Source organism: Anabrus simplex, chromosome 4, assembly GCF_040414725.1.
Source record: "Anabrus simplex isolate iqAnaSimp1 chromosome 4, ASM4041472v1, whole genome shotgun sequence".
In the NCBI taxonomy this organism is placed as follows: Eukaryota; Metazoa; Arthropoda; class Insecta; order Orthoptera; family Tettigoniidae; genus Anabrus; species Anabrus simplex.
The window spans coordinates 205,017,999-205,038,149 of NC_090268.1; the positions used below are offsets into that span (position 1 = coordinate 205,017,999).

The following is a 20,151-nucleotide window of genomic DNA, read 5'->3' on the forward strand; positions in this document are numbered from 1 at the left end:
TCCTTGAAACAGCGGCGTAGTAGTCATTTTTATAATTTATCAGTAGATACGAAAAGAACAGTACTTTCAAGATACTGAGAATTTGAACCCTTGTTTCTACCTTTAGGGACCGATAATCTAGATGTTAGGCCCCTTTAAACAAACATCATCATCGTGAACGTTAGTTTCAGTGGCTGTAATGAGGACTTACCTTCCTTGAAATGGCAATATGCTGTAATCAATTCAAGTGAAATTGATAATTTGCCATTTTCAGGCTTGTGGGTTGGAAATGCCTTATCTTTTCAAAAAAATATTTAATTTTTATCATAGAAAACAAAATGTTATGTCCCCGGTGATGCATTTATCTAGTGCCACGAACCTGCTACGCAGGCGTAGCAGGGGGAGATGTGATACTCCCACGTGGCGCGTCCCAGGTGGCGGATAGGGGGGTCCTTGCCGGCGGACTTGAGGGAAATAAAATACCTCTCGCGGACCAAACACACTACCCCCTGCGGGTGGGGAACGCACATGTAGAATACACCCGCGGTACCCCCTGCCTGTCGTATGAGTCGACTAAAAGGGGCGACCTAGGCGCGGACATGGATTGAGGTTTGGTATAATGTTTTGGACCTTCTGTGGATGGGAGGGGTTGAGTACATTCACAGGTAATCCATGCCTGTCGTAGAAGGCCATTTAAAGGGTCATGTGGCCATGGTCCCCCCTTTATTTTTTATTATTTGACCGAGGGTCAGATGTAGACCATTTCAAAATTTTGATGTGCGAGCTGCCCGGAGATGGGCCTCTTAAGTGTGTGATTACGCCCAAAAGCCCGCAACTGTCCACCCAGGACCATTGCGTGGTGGGAGCGCATTGTACCTTGGCAGTAGTATCCGCCTGACAACACAGGTCCCCGCACAGCCGAATGCCAGAAGGACATATTATTATTAATTATTTTTTATTTTTTCTCTATATTTAGTGCTCTGTACACGCTATGGGGTACATGCTATTGCGGGTGACTGGAGGAAGGGAGTCCTAGTGCTCATTGCCTCAGTCATCCCGTATTAGGCATCGTCCAACATCGGACCCTGGGCAGTACCTGCTACGACCAGGTGGGTATTGCCTTGGCTGCTTGGTTCGGCTACAGAGACCCCTGATCGGAGTGGGTGGCATTCGGGGACGAAGCTATCGGGCATGGCTTCCAAACGAAGTCGGTTCTCTCAAGGTGGTCCCCCACCTAAGTCTTTAACTTTTCTTCCCTGAGAGGTTCAACTCCCTGGGAACATACGCAGCGTGAAGGAATGGGATCCAGCTTCCCTAGGTTTCTGGTCGCTACCAGAACCGATAGGCACGATTAAGTCAATCCTTTTTAGTAGGCACATCGAAGCTGTCTACGGCGAACTGGAGGAACTTAAAAAAATGCGCAACGGTAGTTTGCTTCTAAAGACTCGTACAGCACTGCAAACTGATCAGTTGCTTAAGTGCGAGCACTTTGGCGAAATCCCCGTCAAAGTGGAGGAGCATAAGTACTTGAACCTGGTTCGTGGAGTTATCTTACACCGCGACCTTATTTTGAACACTGACGACGAGTTGATGGAAGACATGAAGAATCGTGGCGTGACACACGTCTGGCGCATTACGCGCAAGGTCAACGGTGAAGACGTTGCCACTGGTGCCTTCATTGTCTCCTTCAAGTTGTCAGTGTTACCAGAGAAAGTCAAGGTAACAACTTATCGTTGCGATGTGAGGCCGTACATCCCGCCTCCTATGCGATGCTATCAATGCCAGCGATTCGGACATATGGTATCTCGCTGTTTGAATCAGGCTGTATGTGGTACATGTGGACGAGTAGCTCATGGCGCAGAGAAGTGCACAACTCCATACAAGTGCACTAACTGCTCCGGTTTTCATTCTCCTCGGGATCGGAATTGTCCGACATACCTGAGTGAGAAGAAGATCCAGGAGATCAAGACCCTGGATGGTCTTTCCTACCAGGAAGCGCGCCGTAAGTTTAATTCCACGAATACACCTGCCCGTACACTTGACTATAGCTTGATGACTCAGAATGTTCCAGGTTCGTCATTTACAACCTCGACACCTGTCCAGACCGCTGCGCCCAAGGCAACTGTTGCTGCTCCCAGCAACGTCGCAACTAGTCAAAGCTCGAAGGGGGGGACCACCCCACCTTCGACCAACCAGAAGTCTGTGCAGGCTGGCAGTTGCCAGCCGGCACAGCAAGGGGAGAAGACTTAAGTCTCCCCCCCCCTAGGAGGTCGACGAAAGTCGTTCCCCAGCCGGCGGAGGCGGCGTCGTCGACCAGGGCTGGGAGATGGTTTCCCAGCAGTGAGTATAGTCTGTATTCAGGAGACCAACTTCAGACCTGATCATCATACGGTCTTGAGAAGTCGTAGACTATACTGGACGGAACGGTGATATGCTCACCGGGCTTCCGGTGGTGTTGGCATTTTTGTACGTTCTGATACCTACAGCGAAGAGGTTCCATTAAGAACTCCCTTCGAGGCTGTAGCTGTTCGCATTCCACTGCCTGGCATAACAACAGGGTGTAATGTTTATTTTCCACCAGGTCAAGCTCTTAACATAACCGATGTCACTGATCTTATAGATCAGCTTCCACCTCCCTTCCTCTTATTGGGCAATTTTAATGCCCATCACCCTATATGGGGCTCTGAGACGCCTTGCCCCAGGGGGAGAGAGCTGGAAACATTAGTAACTGAGCTGGATTTATGTATTTTGAACACGGGGGAACCAACCCACTTTAGTGAGAGTTACGGCACATATTCTCGCATAGACGTAAGTCTATGCAGCCGAACGTTGGTTCCACTGTTTCGGTGGCATACACACGATGATCTCTGTGACAGTGACCATTTTCCCATCATCCTTACTTTGTTGAAACATAAATCCGTCGAGGCTCCCCCTCGATGGATACTTAAACATGCTGATTGGCCAAAGTACACAACACTAGCTGTCTTTAATGACGATATCAGGCGGAGCGTCGGCAAGGAAATAACTTACGTCACCCAAGTTATTCTTGCTGCTGCTGATGAGTCCATTCCGTTCTTCTCGGGGACTCCTCGTCGAAAACTCGTTCCTTGGTGGAACGATGAAATAGCAGCAGCCATCAAAGAACGCCGTCGCGCTCATAAACGTTACCGTCGACAGCCTACTGTGGCCAACCTGGTAACATTTAAGAAACTCTGCGCTAAGGCGCGAGTTCTTATTCGACAAAGTAAGAAGGCTTCATGGGAGAGATATGTGTCGTCCATGACGTCACATACTCCATCATCTCAAGTGTGGACGAAACTTCGACGAATTTCGGGTATTCAAGGATCATCTGCTGTACCGGGAATTTCCATTGCAGGCAGTGTCGCCACTGATCCCCTCACGATTGCTAACCATCTCGCTAGTCATTTCGCGGATGTCTCTGGCTCCAGGAATTACTATCCTGATTTCCTCCCTCTGAAGCGGGAGGCAGAACGTCATCACCTTAGTTTTGCCACCCAAGCTTCAGAGGACTACAACGTGCCCTTTACGGAGTGGGAACTTCGCAGCGCCTTAGCGCTTTGCAAGGACACGTCTCCTGGACAGGACAACATCCATAACCAGATGTTGAAACACCTTAGTGATGGTAGTTTACTATATCTCTTTCGTGTGTTCAACCGAATCTGGATAGAGGATGATTTTCCGTCTCAGTGGCGAGAGGGCATTGTCATGCCTGTCCTCAAGCCTGACAAAGATCCTAAGTATGCAGGAAGTTACAGACCGATTTGTCTTACAAACTGCCTGTGTAAGCTATTTGAGAGGATGGTAAATCGCAGACTCGTGTGGTGTCTGGTGAAACAAGGACTCTTGTCCGAGTACCAATGTGGTTTTCGAGCCGCTCGATCCACCACCGACCACTTGGTACGCCTGGAGATCTCTATCCAGGATGTGTTTCTCCGCAAACAGCACTTGGTAGCTGTCTTCTTTGACTTGGAGAAGGCCTACGACACCACCTGGCGATATGGCATCCTTTCAGTCTTGCATCAATGGAGATTCCGAGGTAACTTGCCGGTATTTATTGCGAATATTTTGTCCCTCCGTCTATTCCGTGTCTGAGTAGGGAGGACATATTCGCAATACCACGTTCAAGAAAATGGAGTCCCACAGGAATCGGTTCTTAGTGTCACTCTGTTCGCGATTGCCATAAACGGTATTGTCGCTGCTGCTGGTCCAGCCGTAATACCGTCCCTATATGTGGACGATTTTGCTCTGCACTATAGCTCGTGCAGTATAGCAGTCGCAGGGCGACAGTTACAACAAGCTATTAGGAGGGTAGAGCAGTGGACCTTAAAACGTGGCTTTCGTTTTTCCACCACAAAGACCTGTGTTGTCCACTTTTATCGCCAACGTTCTCTTCACCCTCCTCCTGAACCTTTATTTAGGAAATGTAGTTATCCCTGTAGTTGACACTTACCGATTTCTTGGGATCCTTTTCGATAATAAATTATCGCGGCAGCCTCATGTGGGGCAGTTGAAAGTGCAATGTGCTAAGAAGCTTAACATCATGAAGTTTCTTAGCAGCACTTTTTGGGGGGCTGACCGCGCGTTGCTCCTACGATTCTATAAGGCACATATTTTATCTCGCCTAGACTACGGCAGTGCAGCATATGGCTCGGCAAAACCAAGCGTTCTTGCGAAGCTAAGCAGCATTCACCACAGCGGGGTTCGGTTGGCGACGGGAGCCTTTCGTACAAGCCCCATAGCTAGCCTGCTCGCTGAGTCTGGTGTGCCGCCTTTACACCTCAGGCGCCAGCAACTGCTTCTTACCTATGCTGCTTATTTGCGACAGATGCCACTTCATCCAAGCTATTCTAGCGTTTTGAACAATGGCAACCGTTTCCTGTACGCCCCTCGTCCCCGAGCAACGCGGCTGGTTGGAATACGTTTAGATAGCAGTTACAGATTGTTTGACGTACCTTCGGTTCCTTGCCTTGTCAGACAACCAAGTGGGGTACCTCCGTGGGTAGTACGGCGACCTGAAATAATCCTAGACCTACACACTGGCCCGAAGGAGAACACGGACCCTTCGATTTATCAGAGGCTCTTCCTGTCCGTCCTTGGCTGGTATCCAGGCTCAGTCGTCGTCTACACAGATGGTTCAAGGACGGACACGAAGTTGGGCTGTGCGTTCGTTGTCGACAATGATAGGTTTCTTTTCGCTCTCCCGGAAACCTGTAGTGTGTACACAGCAGAGCTCTATGCTATCTGTAGAGCTTTGCGGTACACACTGTACAATGAACGCCGTCACTTTCTTGTGTGTACTGACTCCTTGAGTTCACTCCAGTCTATTGATACACGTTTCCTTCGGCACCCTCTGGTGCAGCGGATCCAGGACCTGCTGGCCGGGTGTTTGGATGCCGGCACCAGAATTACGTTTCTCTGGCTCCCAAGCCACATGGGCATCGAGGGAAACGAGTTAGCTTATCGGGCTGCCAAGGAGGCAGTTACACTGCCCCCGTTGCCTTTCAAGGTTCCAGCAAGTGATATTCGCTCTCAGCTGAGACATCTGGTCATGTCTCATTGGGAGATGGAGTGGCAGGCCATTCCACTTCCCAATAAGCTGAGAGCGATAAAAGGAACAACGAAGGAATGGAGGGCTTCCCTTCGGGCTTCGCGGAGGGAAGCCGTGGTATTATGTCGTCTTCGGATCGGCCACGGTATCATAACTCACTCGCATCTTTTGAAAGGAGAACCCCCTCCGGTGTGTACCTGCGGCGACCATCTTACGGTGGTACACATCCTTACGGAGTGTGTGGACGTGGTCGATCTTCGCCGTAGTCTTAACCTTCCGGGTACCATCTCCCTTATCTTGCAAGATGACGAGCAGTCAGCAGACCTCGTCATCCGCTTTCTGAGGGATAGTGGTCTGTTTTACCGTGTCTAGTAATGTCCTTTGCCTTCGTGTATTTGTTTCAATTGCGCTTTTATCCTATTGATTTCATTTGAGTTTGTGTTGCGTATTTTAATGTGTTATTTTAACGTCTAATGTAAATGAAGTATATATATGCACCACCAGGCAATGCCTTATTCCTTTCCTCCCTGTATTTTCTCTTATTTTATTAGAAATAATGCATTGCAAATTAGATCCGCTGCTGTTTTAATCTCGTACTAATTTTTTCATCACCATATTTTTTAACTCTTGTCAGTGGATACATTATAAAATTTAAATATCATGTATCATGTCGTCCATCATGTTCCATTGTCGGCCGATGACCTTCGATGTTAGGCCCCTTAATACAAGCATCATCATCATCATCGCATTTATCTAGTGACAAAATGTAATAACCCAGTTGAGGGTTACAATATTTTGCAGTTCCATGGACAATGTTTATATCTTAATTTCTTCTGTGTTTTTTTTTCAAAATTTTTAATTTGTTTGCAGGTGTGTTACTCCTTGGCTGAAAACTCTGAATCCATGCTCTACCTGATGTTTGAAAATGTGCCAAAAGATAAGTTGGGTGCAGTGAAAGGTCGTTTGATGCAGATACTTAGTGCAATTACCAAAGGTGACGATAAATTGGATATGAAAAGATTGCGGACCGTTATTCATCGGCAGATTCTAGAGTCTCTTAGTCATCTGGAAAATAGTCCTCATGAAGGAGTTGCTTTTATGATTATTGGGGATATGCTTTATGGAAACACCAAGGAAGATGTAAGTTATTGCTTGATCTTTAAATTCCTTACTCAGCAGACTTGTTCTTGAACTTACAGATATTTTAACTCAGTGTTCACTCATTCAGAGTGTCATTTTTTACGAATGTATAAATCCATCCTAGAAAGTCATTATCTGTATACTGCTAAATAGTTGGGAATATCAACTTTGCATTACAATAATAAAGTTGCAGAATGTCGTTTATTGTATCACAGACACACACAACATAGAAATGTAAGCTTTTACAAACTCAGATATGGTCTCTGGCATTGTTCAGGTCTCTAACTTGCCGTGGCATGCTTGCGATCAGTACATTGATACGTCTTCTTGAAGGTGGAGGTCCCATTCCATCCAGGCAACTGTAATGAGGTTTGTGAACAATCAAAAACAGCAGTTTTCAAAATGTCTCATAACGGCAAGGGTTGTTGTCAACGAAAATGAATTCACCACCATATTCATTCCTAAAGAGTTGTACAAATGGTCGAAGTATTTCATCGGTATGCCTCTGGTCAGTTAGCATTCCTCTGATTTGTATCAAAGGTGTAAGATGGCCACGCATTTTCCCAGCCCAAGACATTACACTACCACCTCCAAATGCATGCACCTGTTGAACGTACTGGTACTTATCACCACGTCGTTTACATCCTCTCATCCTTTTTTGCCGTGTATCTGGTCGAAGTGATGCCCGTGTTTCCTCTGCGAACATGGCATTATGCCATTCTTCCAACCCCCATTTAAGATAGTTTCCTCTCAATACTATGACGATGGCATTATGCCATTCTTCCAACGCCCAATTAAGATAGTTTCCTCTCAATACTATGACGATTCTCTCGTGGAACACTTTCTTTCTGTCAAAATTGGGCATTATGCTGCAGATTGCGGATACAAATTTGTGCAGATACAAGGAACCTTGCTGCCCTGAAGAAGTAATCTCGTAATTGTTGAGCGGTCGAAGTAGGTCTCCTTCACACTGCTATGCAGATGTACCGATCTTGACGTGGCATTGTCACCCTCGGTCGATTTTCTCCCAGTCCATACAGTTACTTAATTGGTCTCACTGTACATTTTCCACTTTTTTACACTGCACTTCGGGTAACCCCTAGAGTTACATGATACTGCTGATTGTGTATGTTGACCCTGAATCATTGTCACAGTTCTAGCTCTGTCAAACTGGAAAATTCACATTGTACATGAAATATAAACAGTAGTTGAAGCTCTTACTGCAATATATACACTACTATCAGTCTTCACCTGAAATGGCATAGTTCACTCCTGGCTCAGTACAGCGGATTGACATTATGGAACATTTTCTGGTTACACTAATAGACGATGAATTGGAGGTTACACTAGACCATCTACAACTGCAAAGAATGACTTTGGCCGCCGTTTTGAATCAAATGAAACTTCAATCAACTTGAGTGATCGAGTCAAAACTCGAAGGTGGGAGTTTCAACATTCGCGACCTCTGCACGACTATGCCAGTCCACTTTCTGGCAGATTTTAATTTTGTCTTCATTACTAAGGAATTTTACAACATTTTCCGTATCCATAACTAGGCAATACATGACAAATATACACCACGCTAGTCAATTTCACACAATTATGTGCCTAATCCAGATATAGGGTAACGTATCGTGCAACAAGTATTAGCTACACTTCACTGCACCTCTCAACACAAAATACATTTCTACCTTCTGAATGGAACGCTTAAAACAAGCACAAACAGGCTCGCACTGCTATTCAACAATCTCGCTGCTAACCGGCAAGCATCACTGAACATTCCTGAGGCTAACGGCTTGCTCCCTGAAAGTGCAACTTATCCTTTGTAGTTCAGGAACGCCTTTTCCCTGTAATCATGCAACTGTGGCGACGGCTCTTACGTGAGTTGGAAATCGCGTTTCTTTCAGAAAGGATGACAAATACAGGAACATTTTCAGGTCTAGGAAAAATGTGATCATACTAAGCAGTAATAGCGAAAATTCGTGACGCGATAAGTGAGGTATTTTTTATATAGTTTTAATATGATGAGAATCGGGGCTTCAAAGATGAAGAATATACCCACGGTATCCCCTGCCTATCGTAAGAGGCGACTAGAAGGGGCGACAAACTATACCGCACCAAAGATGATCGATCGCAATTTGTGGCAAACGTTTCAATTTTCTTGTTCAAGCAGCGTTACCTATCCCCCACTCACAAGAGGTTGTGTGTTTGGTCTGCAAGAGCTATTTTATTTCGCTCAAGTCCGCTGGCAAGCCGGTTAGAACCCTCTGCCACCTGGGACGTGCCATGTGGGAGTATCACCTCTCTCCCTGCTACACCAGCGTGATGGATATTCGAGGAAGTGGGTGCGTCAAATATGTGAACATTTCTTTTTCTCCACTTTGGACCCAAAATTATTGGGATGGTCATTTGCGAGCTCTCTCATTGACATTCGAAGACGATGTTGGAGTCAATTAGTAATACCCATCGACTGCTGTTCTCTAATGAAAATTGGAAAAGATGGGGATAACACGTTTTCATAATGAATGCGTATATAACATATTTTCTCGTGTCTAGTTAAATTTCGGAAAGGCTATTCCCGTGTAAAAGTTTTTGTGTAAGAGGTTTTGTGGAGCGTGGAGCAATTAGGTAACAGCTCAACAGCTTTTAAGATTCCCTCATACGTAAGACAGCTCAAACACCGATTGCACTGCACAACGTTTTCGACCGTTGCCCATTCAACCAACAACTGACTTTTCCACACTTCAACAACAAAAATATACGCAGACCTCTAGTCAACCTGGAAGAATCTAATGACATTTTAACTGTCTTCATTTGAAGCCTTTGTTGTTTTAATTCTGTCTTAGCACAGTCTCATTTTATAATCAATAATAATTGCAGTTCATTTGCACTATGCACTCCATCCATATAGAGAGTGACCAACGGAGGTGACTACCTCATGAACCCTTGGGCGAATTATTTTGGTTGAAGCCAATATCACGAATAGACAAAATTGGGAATGTTTCTCCTAATCAATTTTAACAATTATAAATAATTGTACAGTAATTGTAAATTGTATTTTATTTTCCAACATTTGTATATACTACATAAAACTACCTTCGAACTCAACATCAAATAGACTTTAATTACCTTCATTGTTATGCTGTACATGTGATGGCCTCATTTTAATATTAAGAACCACTAACGTATTTTACTGTGTGTAACTAGTCAATTTGTTATTTCGTCTAAGATAAGACCTTGTAAGTGATCTTTAATGTACTCTCTCTCGCATATTATGTTCATAAGTCCCAACCAGACGTCTGGTGTGATTTTGAGGTGCTTTGATATACCTGATGATGCCCCACATAGGGGGCGAAACATGTCTCCATTTTAACGATGTTTAACTAAAAATGTTAACATCCTGTAATGTATTGAATAGGTTGGAGTCCAATAAATTTTCCTATATTATTATTTGAGAGTGAACTGGGAAACTCATATAAATTAAAGTTCTCGTGCACTGTCTATAGACGGGCGTAGCAGTGTTGGACCAGCTGCGTCAGCTCATTTATAGGCGGTCGTAGCATTCATCAGGTTAAGTCTTTAACTTTTGAATTCCTCAGGAGGGGTCACTCCATGGGAACAGGTGCATTGTGAAAATAAGGGATCCAGCTTCCCTAGGTTCCTGGTTGCTACCAGAACTGATGGTAATGACTTCAAGCTGGTGAAGTCTTATTTTGTTCAGTAGACACACAGAAGGTGTCTGCGGCGAACTGAGAAACCTTTTAAAAAGTACGTTAGGTTGTTGTTGAACACATGCACTGCCATGTAAGCTTATCGCTTGCTCATGAGCGACCAGTTTGGCAAAATCCACATCAGAATGGGAGCACAAAACCTTGAATCTGTTTCGTGGAGTTATGTTCCACCGCAACATGATCTTGAACACTGACAGTGAACTGATGGAAGACATGATGAACTGTGACGTGACACACGTCCAGTGAAGTATGCACAAAATCAATGGTGAAGATGTTGCACCCAGTGTTTTCATTGTCTCCTTTAAGTTGTCAGTGTTCCCAGATAAAATCAAGGTAACATATCATTGCAATGCGAGGCTGTTCATCCCGCCTCCTATTTGATGCTGTCAATGTTAAAGGTTCAGACACAGGGTGTCTTGTTTGATTCAATGTGTGGTACATGTGGAAAAGACTCCCATGTTACGGAAGAGGGACACCTGCCAACAGGTGCACTAACTGCCCTGGTCTTCATTCTCCTCGAGATAGAAACTGACCTAACTCAGTGAGAAGAAGATCCGGGAGATCAAGGCACTGGATGGTCTTTCATACCAGAAAGCATGCCGTAAGTTGAATTCCACGAATGCACCTGTCAAGACACTAGATTTCAGCATTATAGCACAAAGCTTATTAGGTTCTTCGGTCGTTCCAGCAACACTTTCTGTAAAAATCGCTGCGTCCAAGGCAGCAGTTGCTCCTGCTAGCAACGCCGCAGAGAGTAAAAGCAAAAAGTTTGAGATGTCAAATATGCCTGTGCTAGCTGGAAATTCTAAGCCTGCACAGTAGCAAAGGAAGGAAGACAGTGTCTCTCTCCCCCAAGAGGTTGGTGAAAGCCATGCACACACTGGCGGAGGTGGCATTGTTGACCGGAGCTGTGAATTCCTCTCCCAGCGCTTCTTACCATGAGGAGGAGGTGGGGAAGCAGCGAACCCATACTAGGCGCTACCTTCCTCTCCGGCGAATGGGGACACATGCCCTGCATTTCTGAAATTTATAAACAATGTATAAAATATCCGAATGCATATTGTGTTAAAATTTGGATGTGATTAGACGACTAATTTTGGAGATACATTGTCTGAAATTTGACACATGGTTTAAACACGCTTTAAACAGGCACTTATTGCATTCCATCCGCGATAAGAAATATTAAAATATAAATGAAAAATTAGAAACTTTGTTGTAACCACAATGACGCACACACACAATGCTGTCAAATGTGTACACAGTTTTATTGACAAATTATATACACATTATACACACAAGATCCTTGCACTAATAAACTGCCATCTTGAACAAAACACTGCTACGAAGAGGAGGAGGAGGAGGAGGCATTCGCATGTCAACCAACTGCTAAGACAACAAAATCACATCATAGGTTCACATACTTGACTAACAACTTTCACCGGCAACTCTCGCTAACAACTTGAAATCAACTCCCAAGACTGCCTCCTTATATACATTGCCTGGCCAGGCTTCTAGAAAAGTACGACACAACATATTCTTGCAAAGTTTCAAGAGTCTCCAAGGGTTCCAGCATGTGAGACCCTCACCAAGATAACTTGATTCAAGAACGGGAAAACATCCAAAGAAAAGCAGCTCGATTTGTTCTGGGTGATTTCCGACAAAAGAGTAACGTTACAAAAATGTTGCAAAGTTTGGGCTGGTAAGACTTGAGAGAAAGGAGATGAGCTGCTCGACTAAGTGGTATGTACCAGTATAGTTGGCCCGTTATTGGACATTATAAATTTTCCAGCTAACTCATTCCTGGTTGCCAACGTTTCGCCTACTCATTCGGGACAAATATTTCGGGTTCCCTATGGGAATCAACGGCTATATCATAAGTGGTATGTTTCGAGCTGTCAGAGGAGAGATGGCGTGGAATGACATCAGAAGACGAATAAGTTTGAGTGGTGTCTTTAAAAGTAGGAAAGATCACAATATAAGATAAAGCTGGAATTCAAGAGGACAAATTGGGGCAAATAATTAATTTACAGGAAGGGGAGTTAGGGATTGGAATAACTTACCAAGGGAGATGTTCGACAAATTTCCAATTTCTTTGTAGTCATTTACGAAAAGGCTAGGAAAACAACAGATAGGGAATCTGCCACCTGGGTAACTGCCCTAAGTGCAGGTCAGTAGTGATTGAGTGATTGAGAACCTATTTACAAATGGATAGAATTTTCTATACAACTTTAGTGACAAGATGCGTTGTTCTGGACTATTACCATGTGTTGCACAACATTACACTGGATTTATGCATCATATTTACAGGTAATAATAAATTATATACTATTAATTACTTGTTCTTACATTAAATAAACTCTTAATATACATACATTAGATGTATCATGACATAACCTCACATGTTTTCTTACACAATACAGATCATACAGGGTGACCGACGGGAATCTGACGTTTTTCGTGTGGTAGGAGGAGTGGGGAGCGGAATTGTCAAGCAGGACACTCGCCATGCGTTGCCCTTTCAGTAGTTATGGAGCAGTGGTCGGTTAATAATGTACGGACAACAGGATCTATTGTTAAAAAGACACCACCAGGTCCGACTAGACAGCAAGAACACCAGAAAACATCGAGCGTGTGAGAGCCGTGGTGACGCGTAGCCCTGGGCGCTCATCACGTAAACATGCACGCGAACTCATAATGAGCTCAACTGAGAATCGTGTTGCAGCTGGGAACGGCACCACCACAACTCCCATGGTTGAAACACACACGAAAAAGCCGCTGGACTGTTATCACAGACCCGCCATTCTGCACAAATGCGTCGTACACAAATATACGATGTTCAACCGACCACTGCTCCATAGCTACTGAAACGGCAACGCATGGCGAGTGTCCTGCTTGACAATTCCGCTCCCCACTCCTCCTACCGAAAGAGTACTAGCCATGACAAAAACGTCAGATTCCTGTCGGTCACCCTGTACAACACACAAAATAATCAATAATGATTTATAAAGTCCGTACATAACCACGTAAATAATAATAATAATAATAATAATAATAATAATAATAATAATAATAATAATAATAATAATAATAATCTAGCTCGATATTTTCATTATTTACCCATGGGTTAGAGAATTGTTTCCGAGTTATACTAGTCCATTACACTTGCATCAACCTGCTTGACCTAACGTGAAATTGAACTTGGAAAATGGCGGGTCTTACTGGATTTTCTGTAGGCCTGTTGGTTATTTCATAAACCACTTCCAAACTCGAGTACGCAAAATATTTTGGTTGACAGTAGTTTACCTTCTTCATCTGTTATTTTATGTATGTTTGGTTCAGTTCAGTTCTGTTTCTTGTATTTTTCTTTCTCTTTCGTATATTGTACATATGTCTCCATTTCTATATTGTGATATCTTTCCCTTTTTAATTCTTAGTCTGATTTGAAAATTATTCATTGTGTTTTCATCACGTACCGGGTGAGTTGGTCACGCGGTCAGGGGCGCGCGTCTGTGAACTTGCATCCTGGAGTTGGTGGGTTCGAATCCCATTGTCGGCAGCCCTGAAGGTGGTTTTCTGTGGTTTCCCATTTTCAAACCAAGCAAATGCTGGGGCTGTACTCTACTTAAGGCCACGGCCGCTTCCTTCCAACTCCTAGGCCTTTCCTATTCCATCATCGCCATGAGACCTCCCTGTGTCGGTGCGGCGTAAAGCCACTAGCAAAAAAAAAAAAAATCACGTTTTTTCTTCAATTTGTGCGCGGCTTAACTTGTAGCATTAGATAAATAAATAAAGAAATTAAAAAAAGTTGTACTTTGTAGGCTACTTAACCCTAGAATACGAACACATCCTAATTTTTATGAGGCAGTTCGGCAACACAGCCTGCTGCTCCAAAACTGAAATTTCCTTTATACTGAACGCCTCGCTACCTCAGTTGGAAACATTCTACATTATTGGACGTGTTTATCCGTGATCCTGGTAGTTTTGAAAGTACAGTACAAGTCCGTTATAGCGAGAATTCATAACGGTGAAAAATTTACTCGCTGTAGTGGATTGTCGTTATATTCGATTTTTTGTAAAAGTCGGGCAAAACCCCATACACATTAAATTGAGTATGAAATGGCATTCAGTTTTTTCAAAATTTGAGTTTTCGCGGATAATATACACACTGCGGCTTACTTGTTTGTTGTTTATCGAAATCCGATACTATGTGAAAGTATGTGTTTAATTTCATTCTGAAAAAATATATATTACCGTCTTTCTCAGAATCCAAGGTGCCCCCCACTTTCTCCTTCAAAAAATTATCAGGCTTCAAAAGTGCTTTGTAAAATAATATGAATGTCTTTCTTATACAGTATGCATTTTTAGACTGTAGATGCCGAACATTGGTTTTAGTTATGCCGTATTTTTTTGTGGCTGTAGAATTATGCTTTATTTCAGCGGGTTTAATAACCACTAACTTAAAATTGGCATCATAATATCGAACGGAACTTGTTGAAAATTTGCTGGCAATACACATTCCACGCGTCTCTACAATATGGATGATACGAAAACTTAAAACGGTCCACCTTTTCAATACAAAAATGTTATAGTTTATTTATAACATGTATTTGTACTTGGAACTAGTTTCAACGCTGATTTGCGTCATCAGCCAAAATGTGGGAATAGGCAAGCATGTAGGCATTTATATTACACAAGGCGTTACATTAAACAATACACATCTTACAAGGAGATAAAAACAGGGACGAGTATAGAAACAAATGAATCGTTGAGAAAACAAAAGTTATACATATTAAAAATAACCTTAACCACACATCTTGCAGTGCGAAAGTGTTCTTCTTGAATGATTCCTGAATATAAAACACACGTGTACACAATTCTGAAGAGCCAGCAGGCAGGACAAAGTAAAGTGAAACCTTAAGAGTTCTCATTTTTCTATGTTCTGACTAACTAATGAAGTCTCCCTTGAGTTCCTGATAAACATACACAACAGGAAATTCTCCTTCACTCTCAACAATAGCTATAAAGACCAACGGTAAAATTTCATTTTAAATATTGTGCAGAGACGTGAAAGCATGATTTTGAACATGATATAACTCCTTCATATAACCCAGTTTTTTACACAAGGTGTTACATTAAATAATACACATCTTATGAGGAGATAAAAACAGGGACGAATGTAGAAACACATGTATCGTTGAGAAAGCAAAGTTATACATATTAAAAATAAGCTTAACCACACAACTTGCAGTGCGAAAATATTTGCCTTGAATGATTCCTGAATACAAAACGCATGCGCACACACTTCTAAAGAGCCAGCAGGCGGGGAAAAAGTAAGGTGAAACCTTAAGAGTTCTTCTGAGAAGAGTTCATCATTCTTTCTATGATCTGACTAACTAATGAAGTCTCCCTTGAGTTCCTGATAAACATACACAACAGGAAATTAAACAATACACATCTTACAAGGAGATGAAAACAGGGAAAGTTATACATATTAAAAATAACCTTAACCACACATCTTGTAGTGCGAAAATATTTGCCTTGAATGATTCCTGAATACAAAACGCACGCGCGCACACACTTCTAAAGAGCCAGCAGGCGGGGAACAAGTAAGGTGAAACCTTAAGAGTTCTTCTGAGAAGAGTTCATCATTCTTTCTATGTTCCGACTAACTAGTGAAGTCTCCCTTGAGTTCCTGATAAACATACACAACAGGAAATTCTCCTTAACTCTCAACAATAGCTATAAAAGACCAACGGTAAATTGTATTTTAAATACTGTGCAGAGATGTGAAAGCATGATCTTGAATATGATATAACTTCTTCATTTAACCACCTTTGAAAGTCTCTCTCTATATTACATAGCTTCATTAACACACCATTCTGTAGATGCACAAAATAATTTGTAATCTTCACAGGTCCGGTATTCAGCTCGACAAGAATATAAAATAGGTATTAAGGAATACGTTGTTGAGAGTTTGGAGGATGACTGTGCCAGTATTTGTGGTGTATTGTTGCAGCATTACGTGTAGGGTGGGGGCAGGTTTCTATGATGTTTATTGCGGGACATGAGGCGGTAAAGCTATGGCGCGAGATGAAGAGGAACAGAGCGTGTTGGATAGTTTAGGTCTGGGGAGCGGCCGTTGTTGGATTAGGAGGGGAGAGGGGAGGAGTGGTAGGGGAGGAGGAGTGGAAGGAGGGGAAGTATGGAGGGTGATGTGGTGAAAGTGTGTGGCGTGACAAAGTATTATGCATAATCTGAAAGACAGATCTGTTTTTCGGGATATTCATGTTTTTGAAAAATTCAATGAGAAAGTCGAATAGGATCTTTGGTTTCTCTGAGATATCATTTAAGTTTAGGTTGGGATTGAAATATTGGTCCAAATGAATATAGAGGTTTTCAGTGACGTCTAGGAAAGAACCTTTGTTTAGAATATCTAATACCTCAAGATCTTGAATTCTTCTCAGAAGAACTCTTAAGGTTTCACCTTACGTTTTCCTGCCTGCTGGCTCTTTAGAAATGTGTGCGCGTGCGTCTTGTATTCAGGAATCACTCAAGGCAAATATTTTCGCACTGGAAGTTGTGTGGTTGAGGTTATTTTTAATATGTATAATTTTTGCTTTCTCAACGATGCATTTGTTTCTACATTCGTCCCTGTTTTTATCTCCTCGTAAGATGTGTATTGTTTAATGTAACACCTTGTGTAAAAAATTGGGTTAAATGAAGGAGTTAATTATATTCAAGATCATGCTTTCACGTCTCTGCACAATATTCAAAATGAAATTTACCGTTGGTCTTATAGCTATTGTTGAGAGTGAAGGAGAATTTCCTGTTGTGTATGTTTATCAGGAACTCAAGGGAGACTTCATTAGTTAGTCGGAACATAGAAAAAATGATGAACTCTTAAGGTTTCACTTTACTTTTTCCTGCCTGCTGGCTCTTCAGAAATGTGTGCGCGTGTGTTTTGTATTCAGGAATCATTCAAGACGAATATTTTCGCACTACAAGATGTGTGGTTAAGGTTATTTTTAATATGTATAACTTTCCCTGTTTTCATCTCCTTGTAAGATATGTATTGTTTAATTTCCTGTTGTGTATGTTTATCAGGAACTCAAGGGAGACTTCATTAGTTAGTCAGATCATAGAAAGAATGATGAACTCTTCTCAGAAGAACTCTTAAGGTTTCACCTTACTTTTTCCCCGCCTGCTGGCTCTTTAGAAGTGTGTGCGCGTGTGTTTTGTATTCAGGAATCATTCAAGGCAAATATTTTCGCACTGCAAGTTGTGTGGTTAAGCTTATTTTTAATATGTATAACTTTGCTTTCTCAACGATACATGTGTTTCTACATTCGTCCCTGTTTTTATCTCCTCGTAAGATGTGTATTATTTAATGTAACACCTTGTGTAAAAAACTGGGTTATATGAAGGAGTTATATCATGTTCAAAATCATGCTTTCACGTCTCTGCACAATATTTAAAATGAAATTTTACCGTTGGTCTTTATAGCTATTGTTGAGAGTGAAGGAGAATTTCCTGTTTTGTATGTTTATCAGGAACTCAAGGGAGACTTCATTAGTTAGTCAGAACATAGAAAAATGAGAACTCTTAAGGTTTCACTTTACTTTGTCCTGCCTGCTGGCTCTTCAGAAATGTGTACACGTGTGTTTTATATTCAGGAATCATTCAAGAAGAACACTTTCGCACTGCAAGATGTGTGGTTAAGGTTATTTTTAATATGTATAACTTTTGTTTTCTCAACGATTCATTTGTTTCTATACTCGTCCCTGTTTTTATCTCCTTGTAAGATGTGTATTGTTTAATGTAACGCCTTGTGTAATATAAATGCCTACATGCTTGCCTATTCCCACATTTTGGCTGATGACGCAAATCAGCGTTGAAACTAGTTCCAAGTACAAATACATGTTATAAATAAACTATAACATTTTTGTATTGAAAAGGTGGACCGTTTTAAGTTTTCCTATCATCCTTTCTCAGTTCAATACGGACAAAAATGAAATTCCTAGGTTTAAATCTCTACAATATGACGATCCCTCAGGAAAATATTCTAGCTTACTATAAAACTGTTACTTTCACCCAGCGTCAGATATAACTGGCTGCCGCTACACGCACGTCTTGCTTGCCAGATTCGGGCAACTTCAGTGGCTAGTGATATATAAGTCGTAATCGCGGACTTTGAAAGTCAACAAACGAGTTTATTGCGCCGCGGTTTGACAGTTCCGCCCATGCATTTTTGTACACAAACCTCACAATTTCATCTTCGACTTCTATAAAGTGTCCTTGTTGTGGGCCACTGAATGCATTTTTTGTGCAGTACGCATTTTAAGCTATCTTTGTCTTCACAGTAACGCAGAATATTGGCTTTAGTTAGGCCTGTACCAAAATTTCTTGCGGCTGCACAATTTTAATACATTTCCGGGTGTTTAATAGCCATTAACTTAAAATTGGCATCATAACATCGACGAGAACCCGTTGAAAATTTGCCGGCAATACCTGTTTCACGCACATATGTTTACAATACGACGATCCATCACGAAAATATTCCTGCTGTCTATAAAACTTAATTTTACTATGCGTCAGGTACAGCAGATGCGTTATAACTCTGCCACTGAGTAGCTGTCGCCTTTCTAAGAATTCGAAGGTTCGCATGTTTTGATGTCATTCTGCAGATTTGAGAAACTTTTTTGTAGAGGATAATAGAATGTCATTTTCTCTTCACTATTTCCCGAGATCCAGTGACATTACACCACATTCTAATATATATATATATATATATATATTTGTACAGTCGCGAAGCTCTGATATTTTTCATCCGAGGCGACTACGGCGCTCCAAGCGGCGAAGTAGAGGCAACTTGCTAGCAGACAGGAAACGAATTACCACTACAGTCTAAAATGGTCATGACTTCTGAACCATTCATGCAAATAATGTCCTGACAAGGTTATTGTAATCCTTATAAAATAATAGTGGAGGTTAAACAATTTATTTCGACGAGGAGTTCGAAGATAATATCGAAATATTTAATCTTAAGGGTTTTTTTTTTTTACCGCCGACTATAACATAAAATCGCTTCTAGAGTGCAACCAGTTCGAAGTAGGTATATACCATCGTGGACTTTTTTGTAGAGGTTACAATGCTCTACAATTCGTACGCCTACACTTGGGGTCTATTGTTGGCGGTTCATGCAGCGTAAGCCAAGAAAGCAAGAGACCGACCGACATCGAACCTGCCAAGTTGGGCTAAGAAGACCAGCGCTCTGGGGCATGGTCAGTCATCTCTACAAAAATGTCGGCGATGGTATATGCCTATTTCGGACCGGTTGCCCTCTAGAAGAGATTTTGTGTTATAGTTAAAGGTGTACAAATTGTTCTTCAGGCTTGCCTGCCCCAAGCTGCTCTGCAACAAGCAAAGCAGCTTAGCTTGAGCGTCAGCGAAGCAAGAGTGCACGCGTACTGCGCGCGCTAGTCTTAGCAAACCAAAACCTGGGTTTCCCTAAGCCTGACAGGTTGCCTGGGACCCGTTCGGACTGCCGGACTTGACAAGAGTGAACGTGAAGTTTGCTATCGACGCGACGTGAATGTGTCGTTATATGTTAGTGTAGCTACGTTTTGAGCCCAGTGCAGCTCCGTTGTAGTACATCATAAAGGAAGTCGAAGAAAAATTAAAAAGTGGTGAATTTATTCTAGTAGTAAAGCAGGGCTCAAGTCTATTATGTGA

The 20,151-nt window shown here is 42.3% G+C and overlaps 1 protein-coding gene across 1 annotated transcript in view; it reads left to right on the top strand.

Annotated features, from left to right (window-relative positions):
- The window catches only part of LOC136872570 (uncharacterized protein C05D11.1), a 318,276-nt gene that overhangs the window by 95,178 nt on the left and 202,947 nt on the right, over nt 1–20,151 (top strand). Inside the window, exon 8 of the mRNA XM_067146371.2 lies at nt 6,419–6,688. Within this exon, the coding sequence (XP_067002472.2) occupies nt 6,419–6,688 (270 nt within the window). The remainder of the gene's footprint in view (nt 1–6,418; nt 6,689–20,151) is intronic.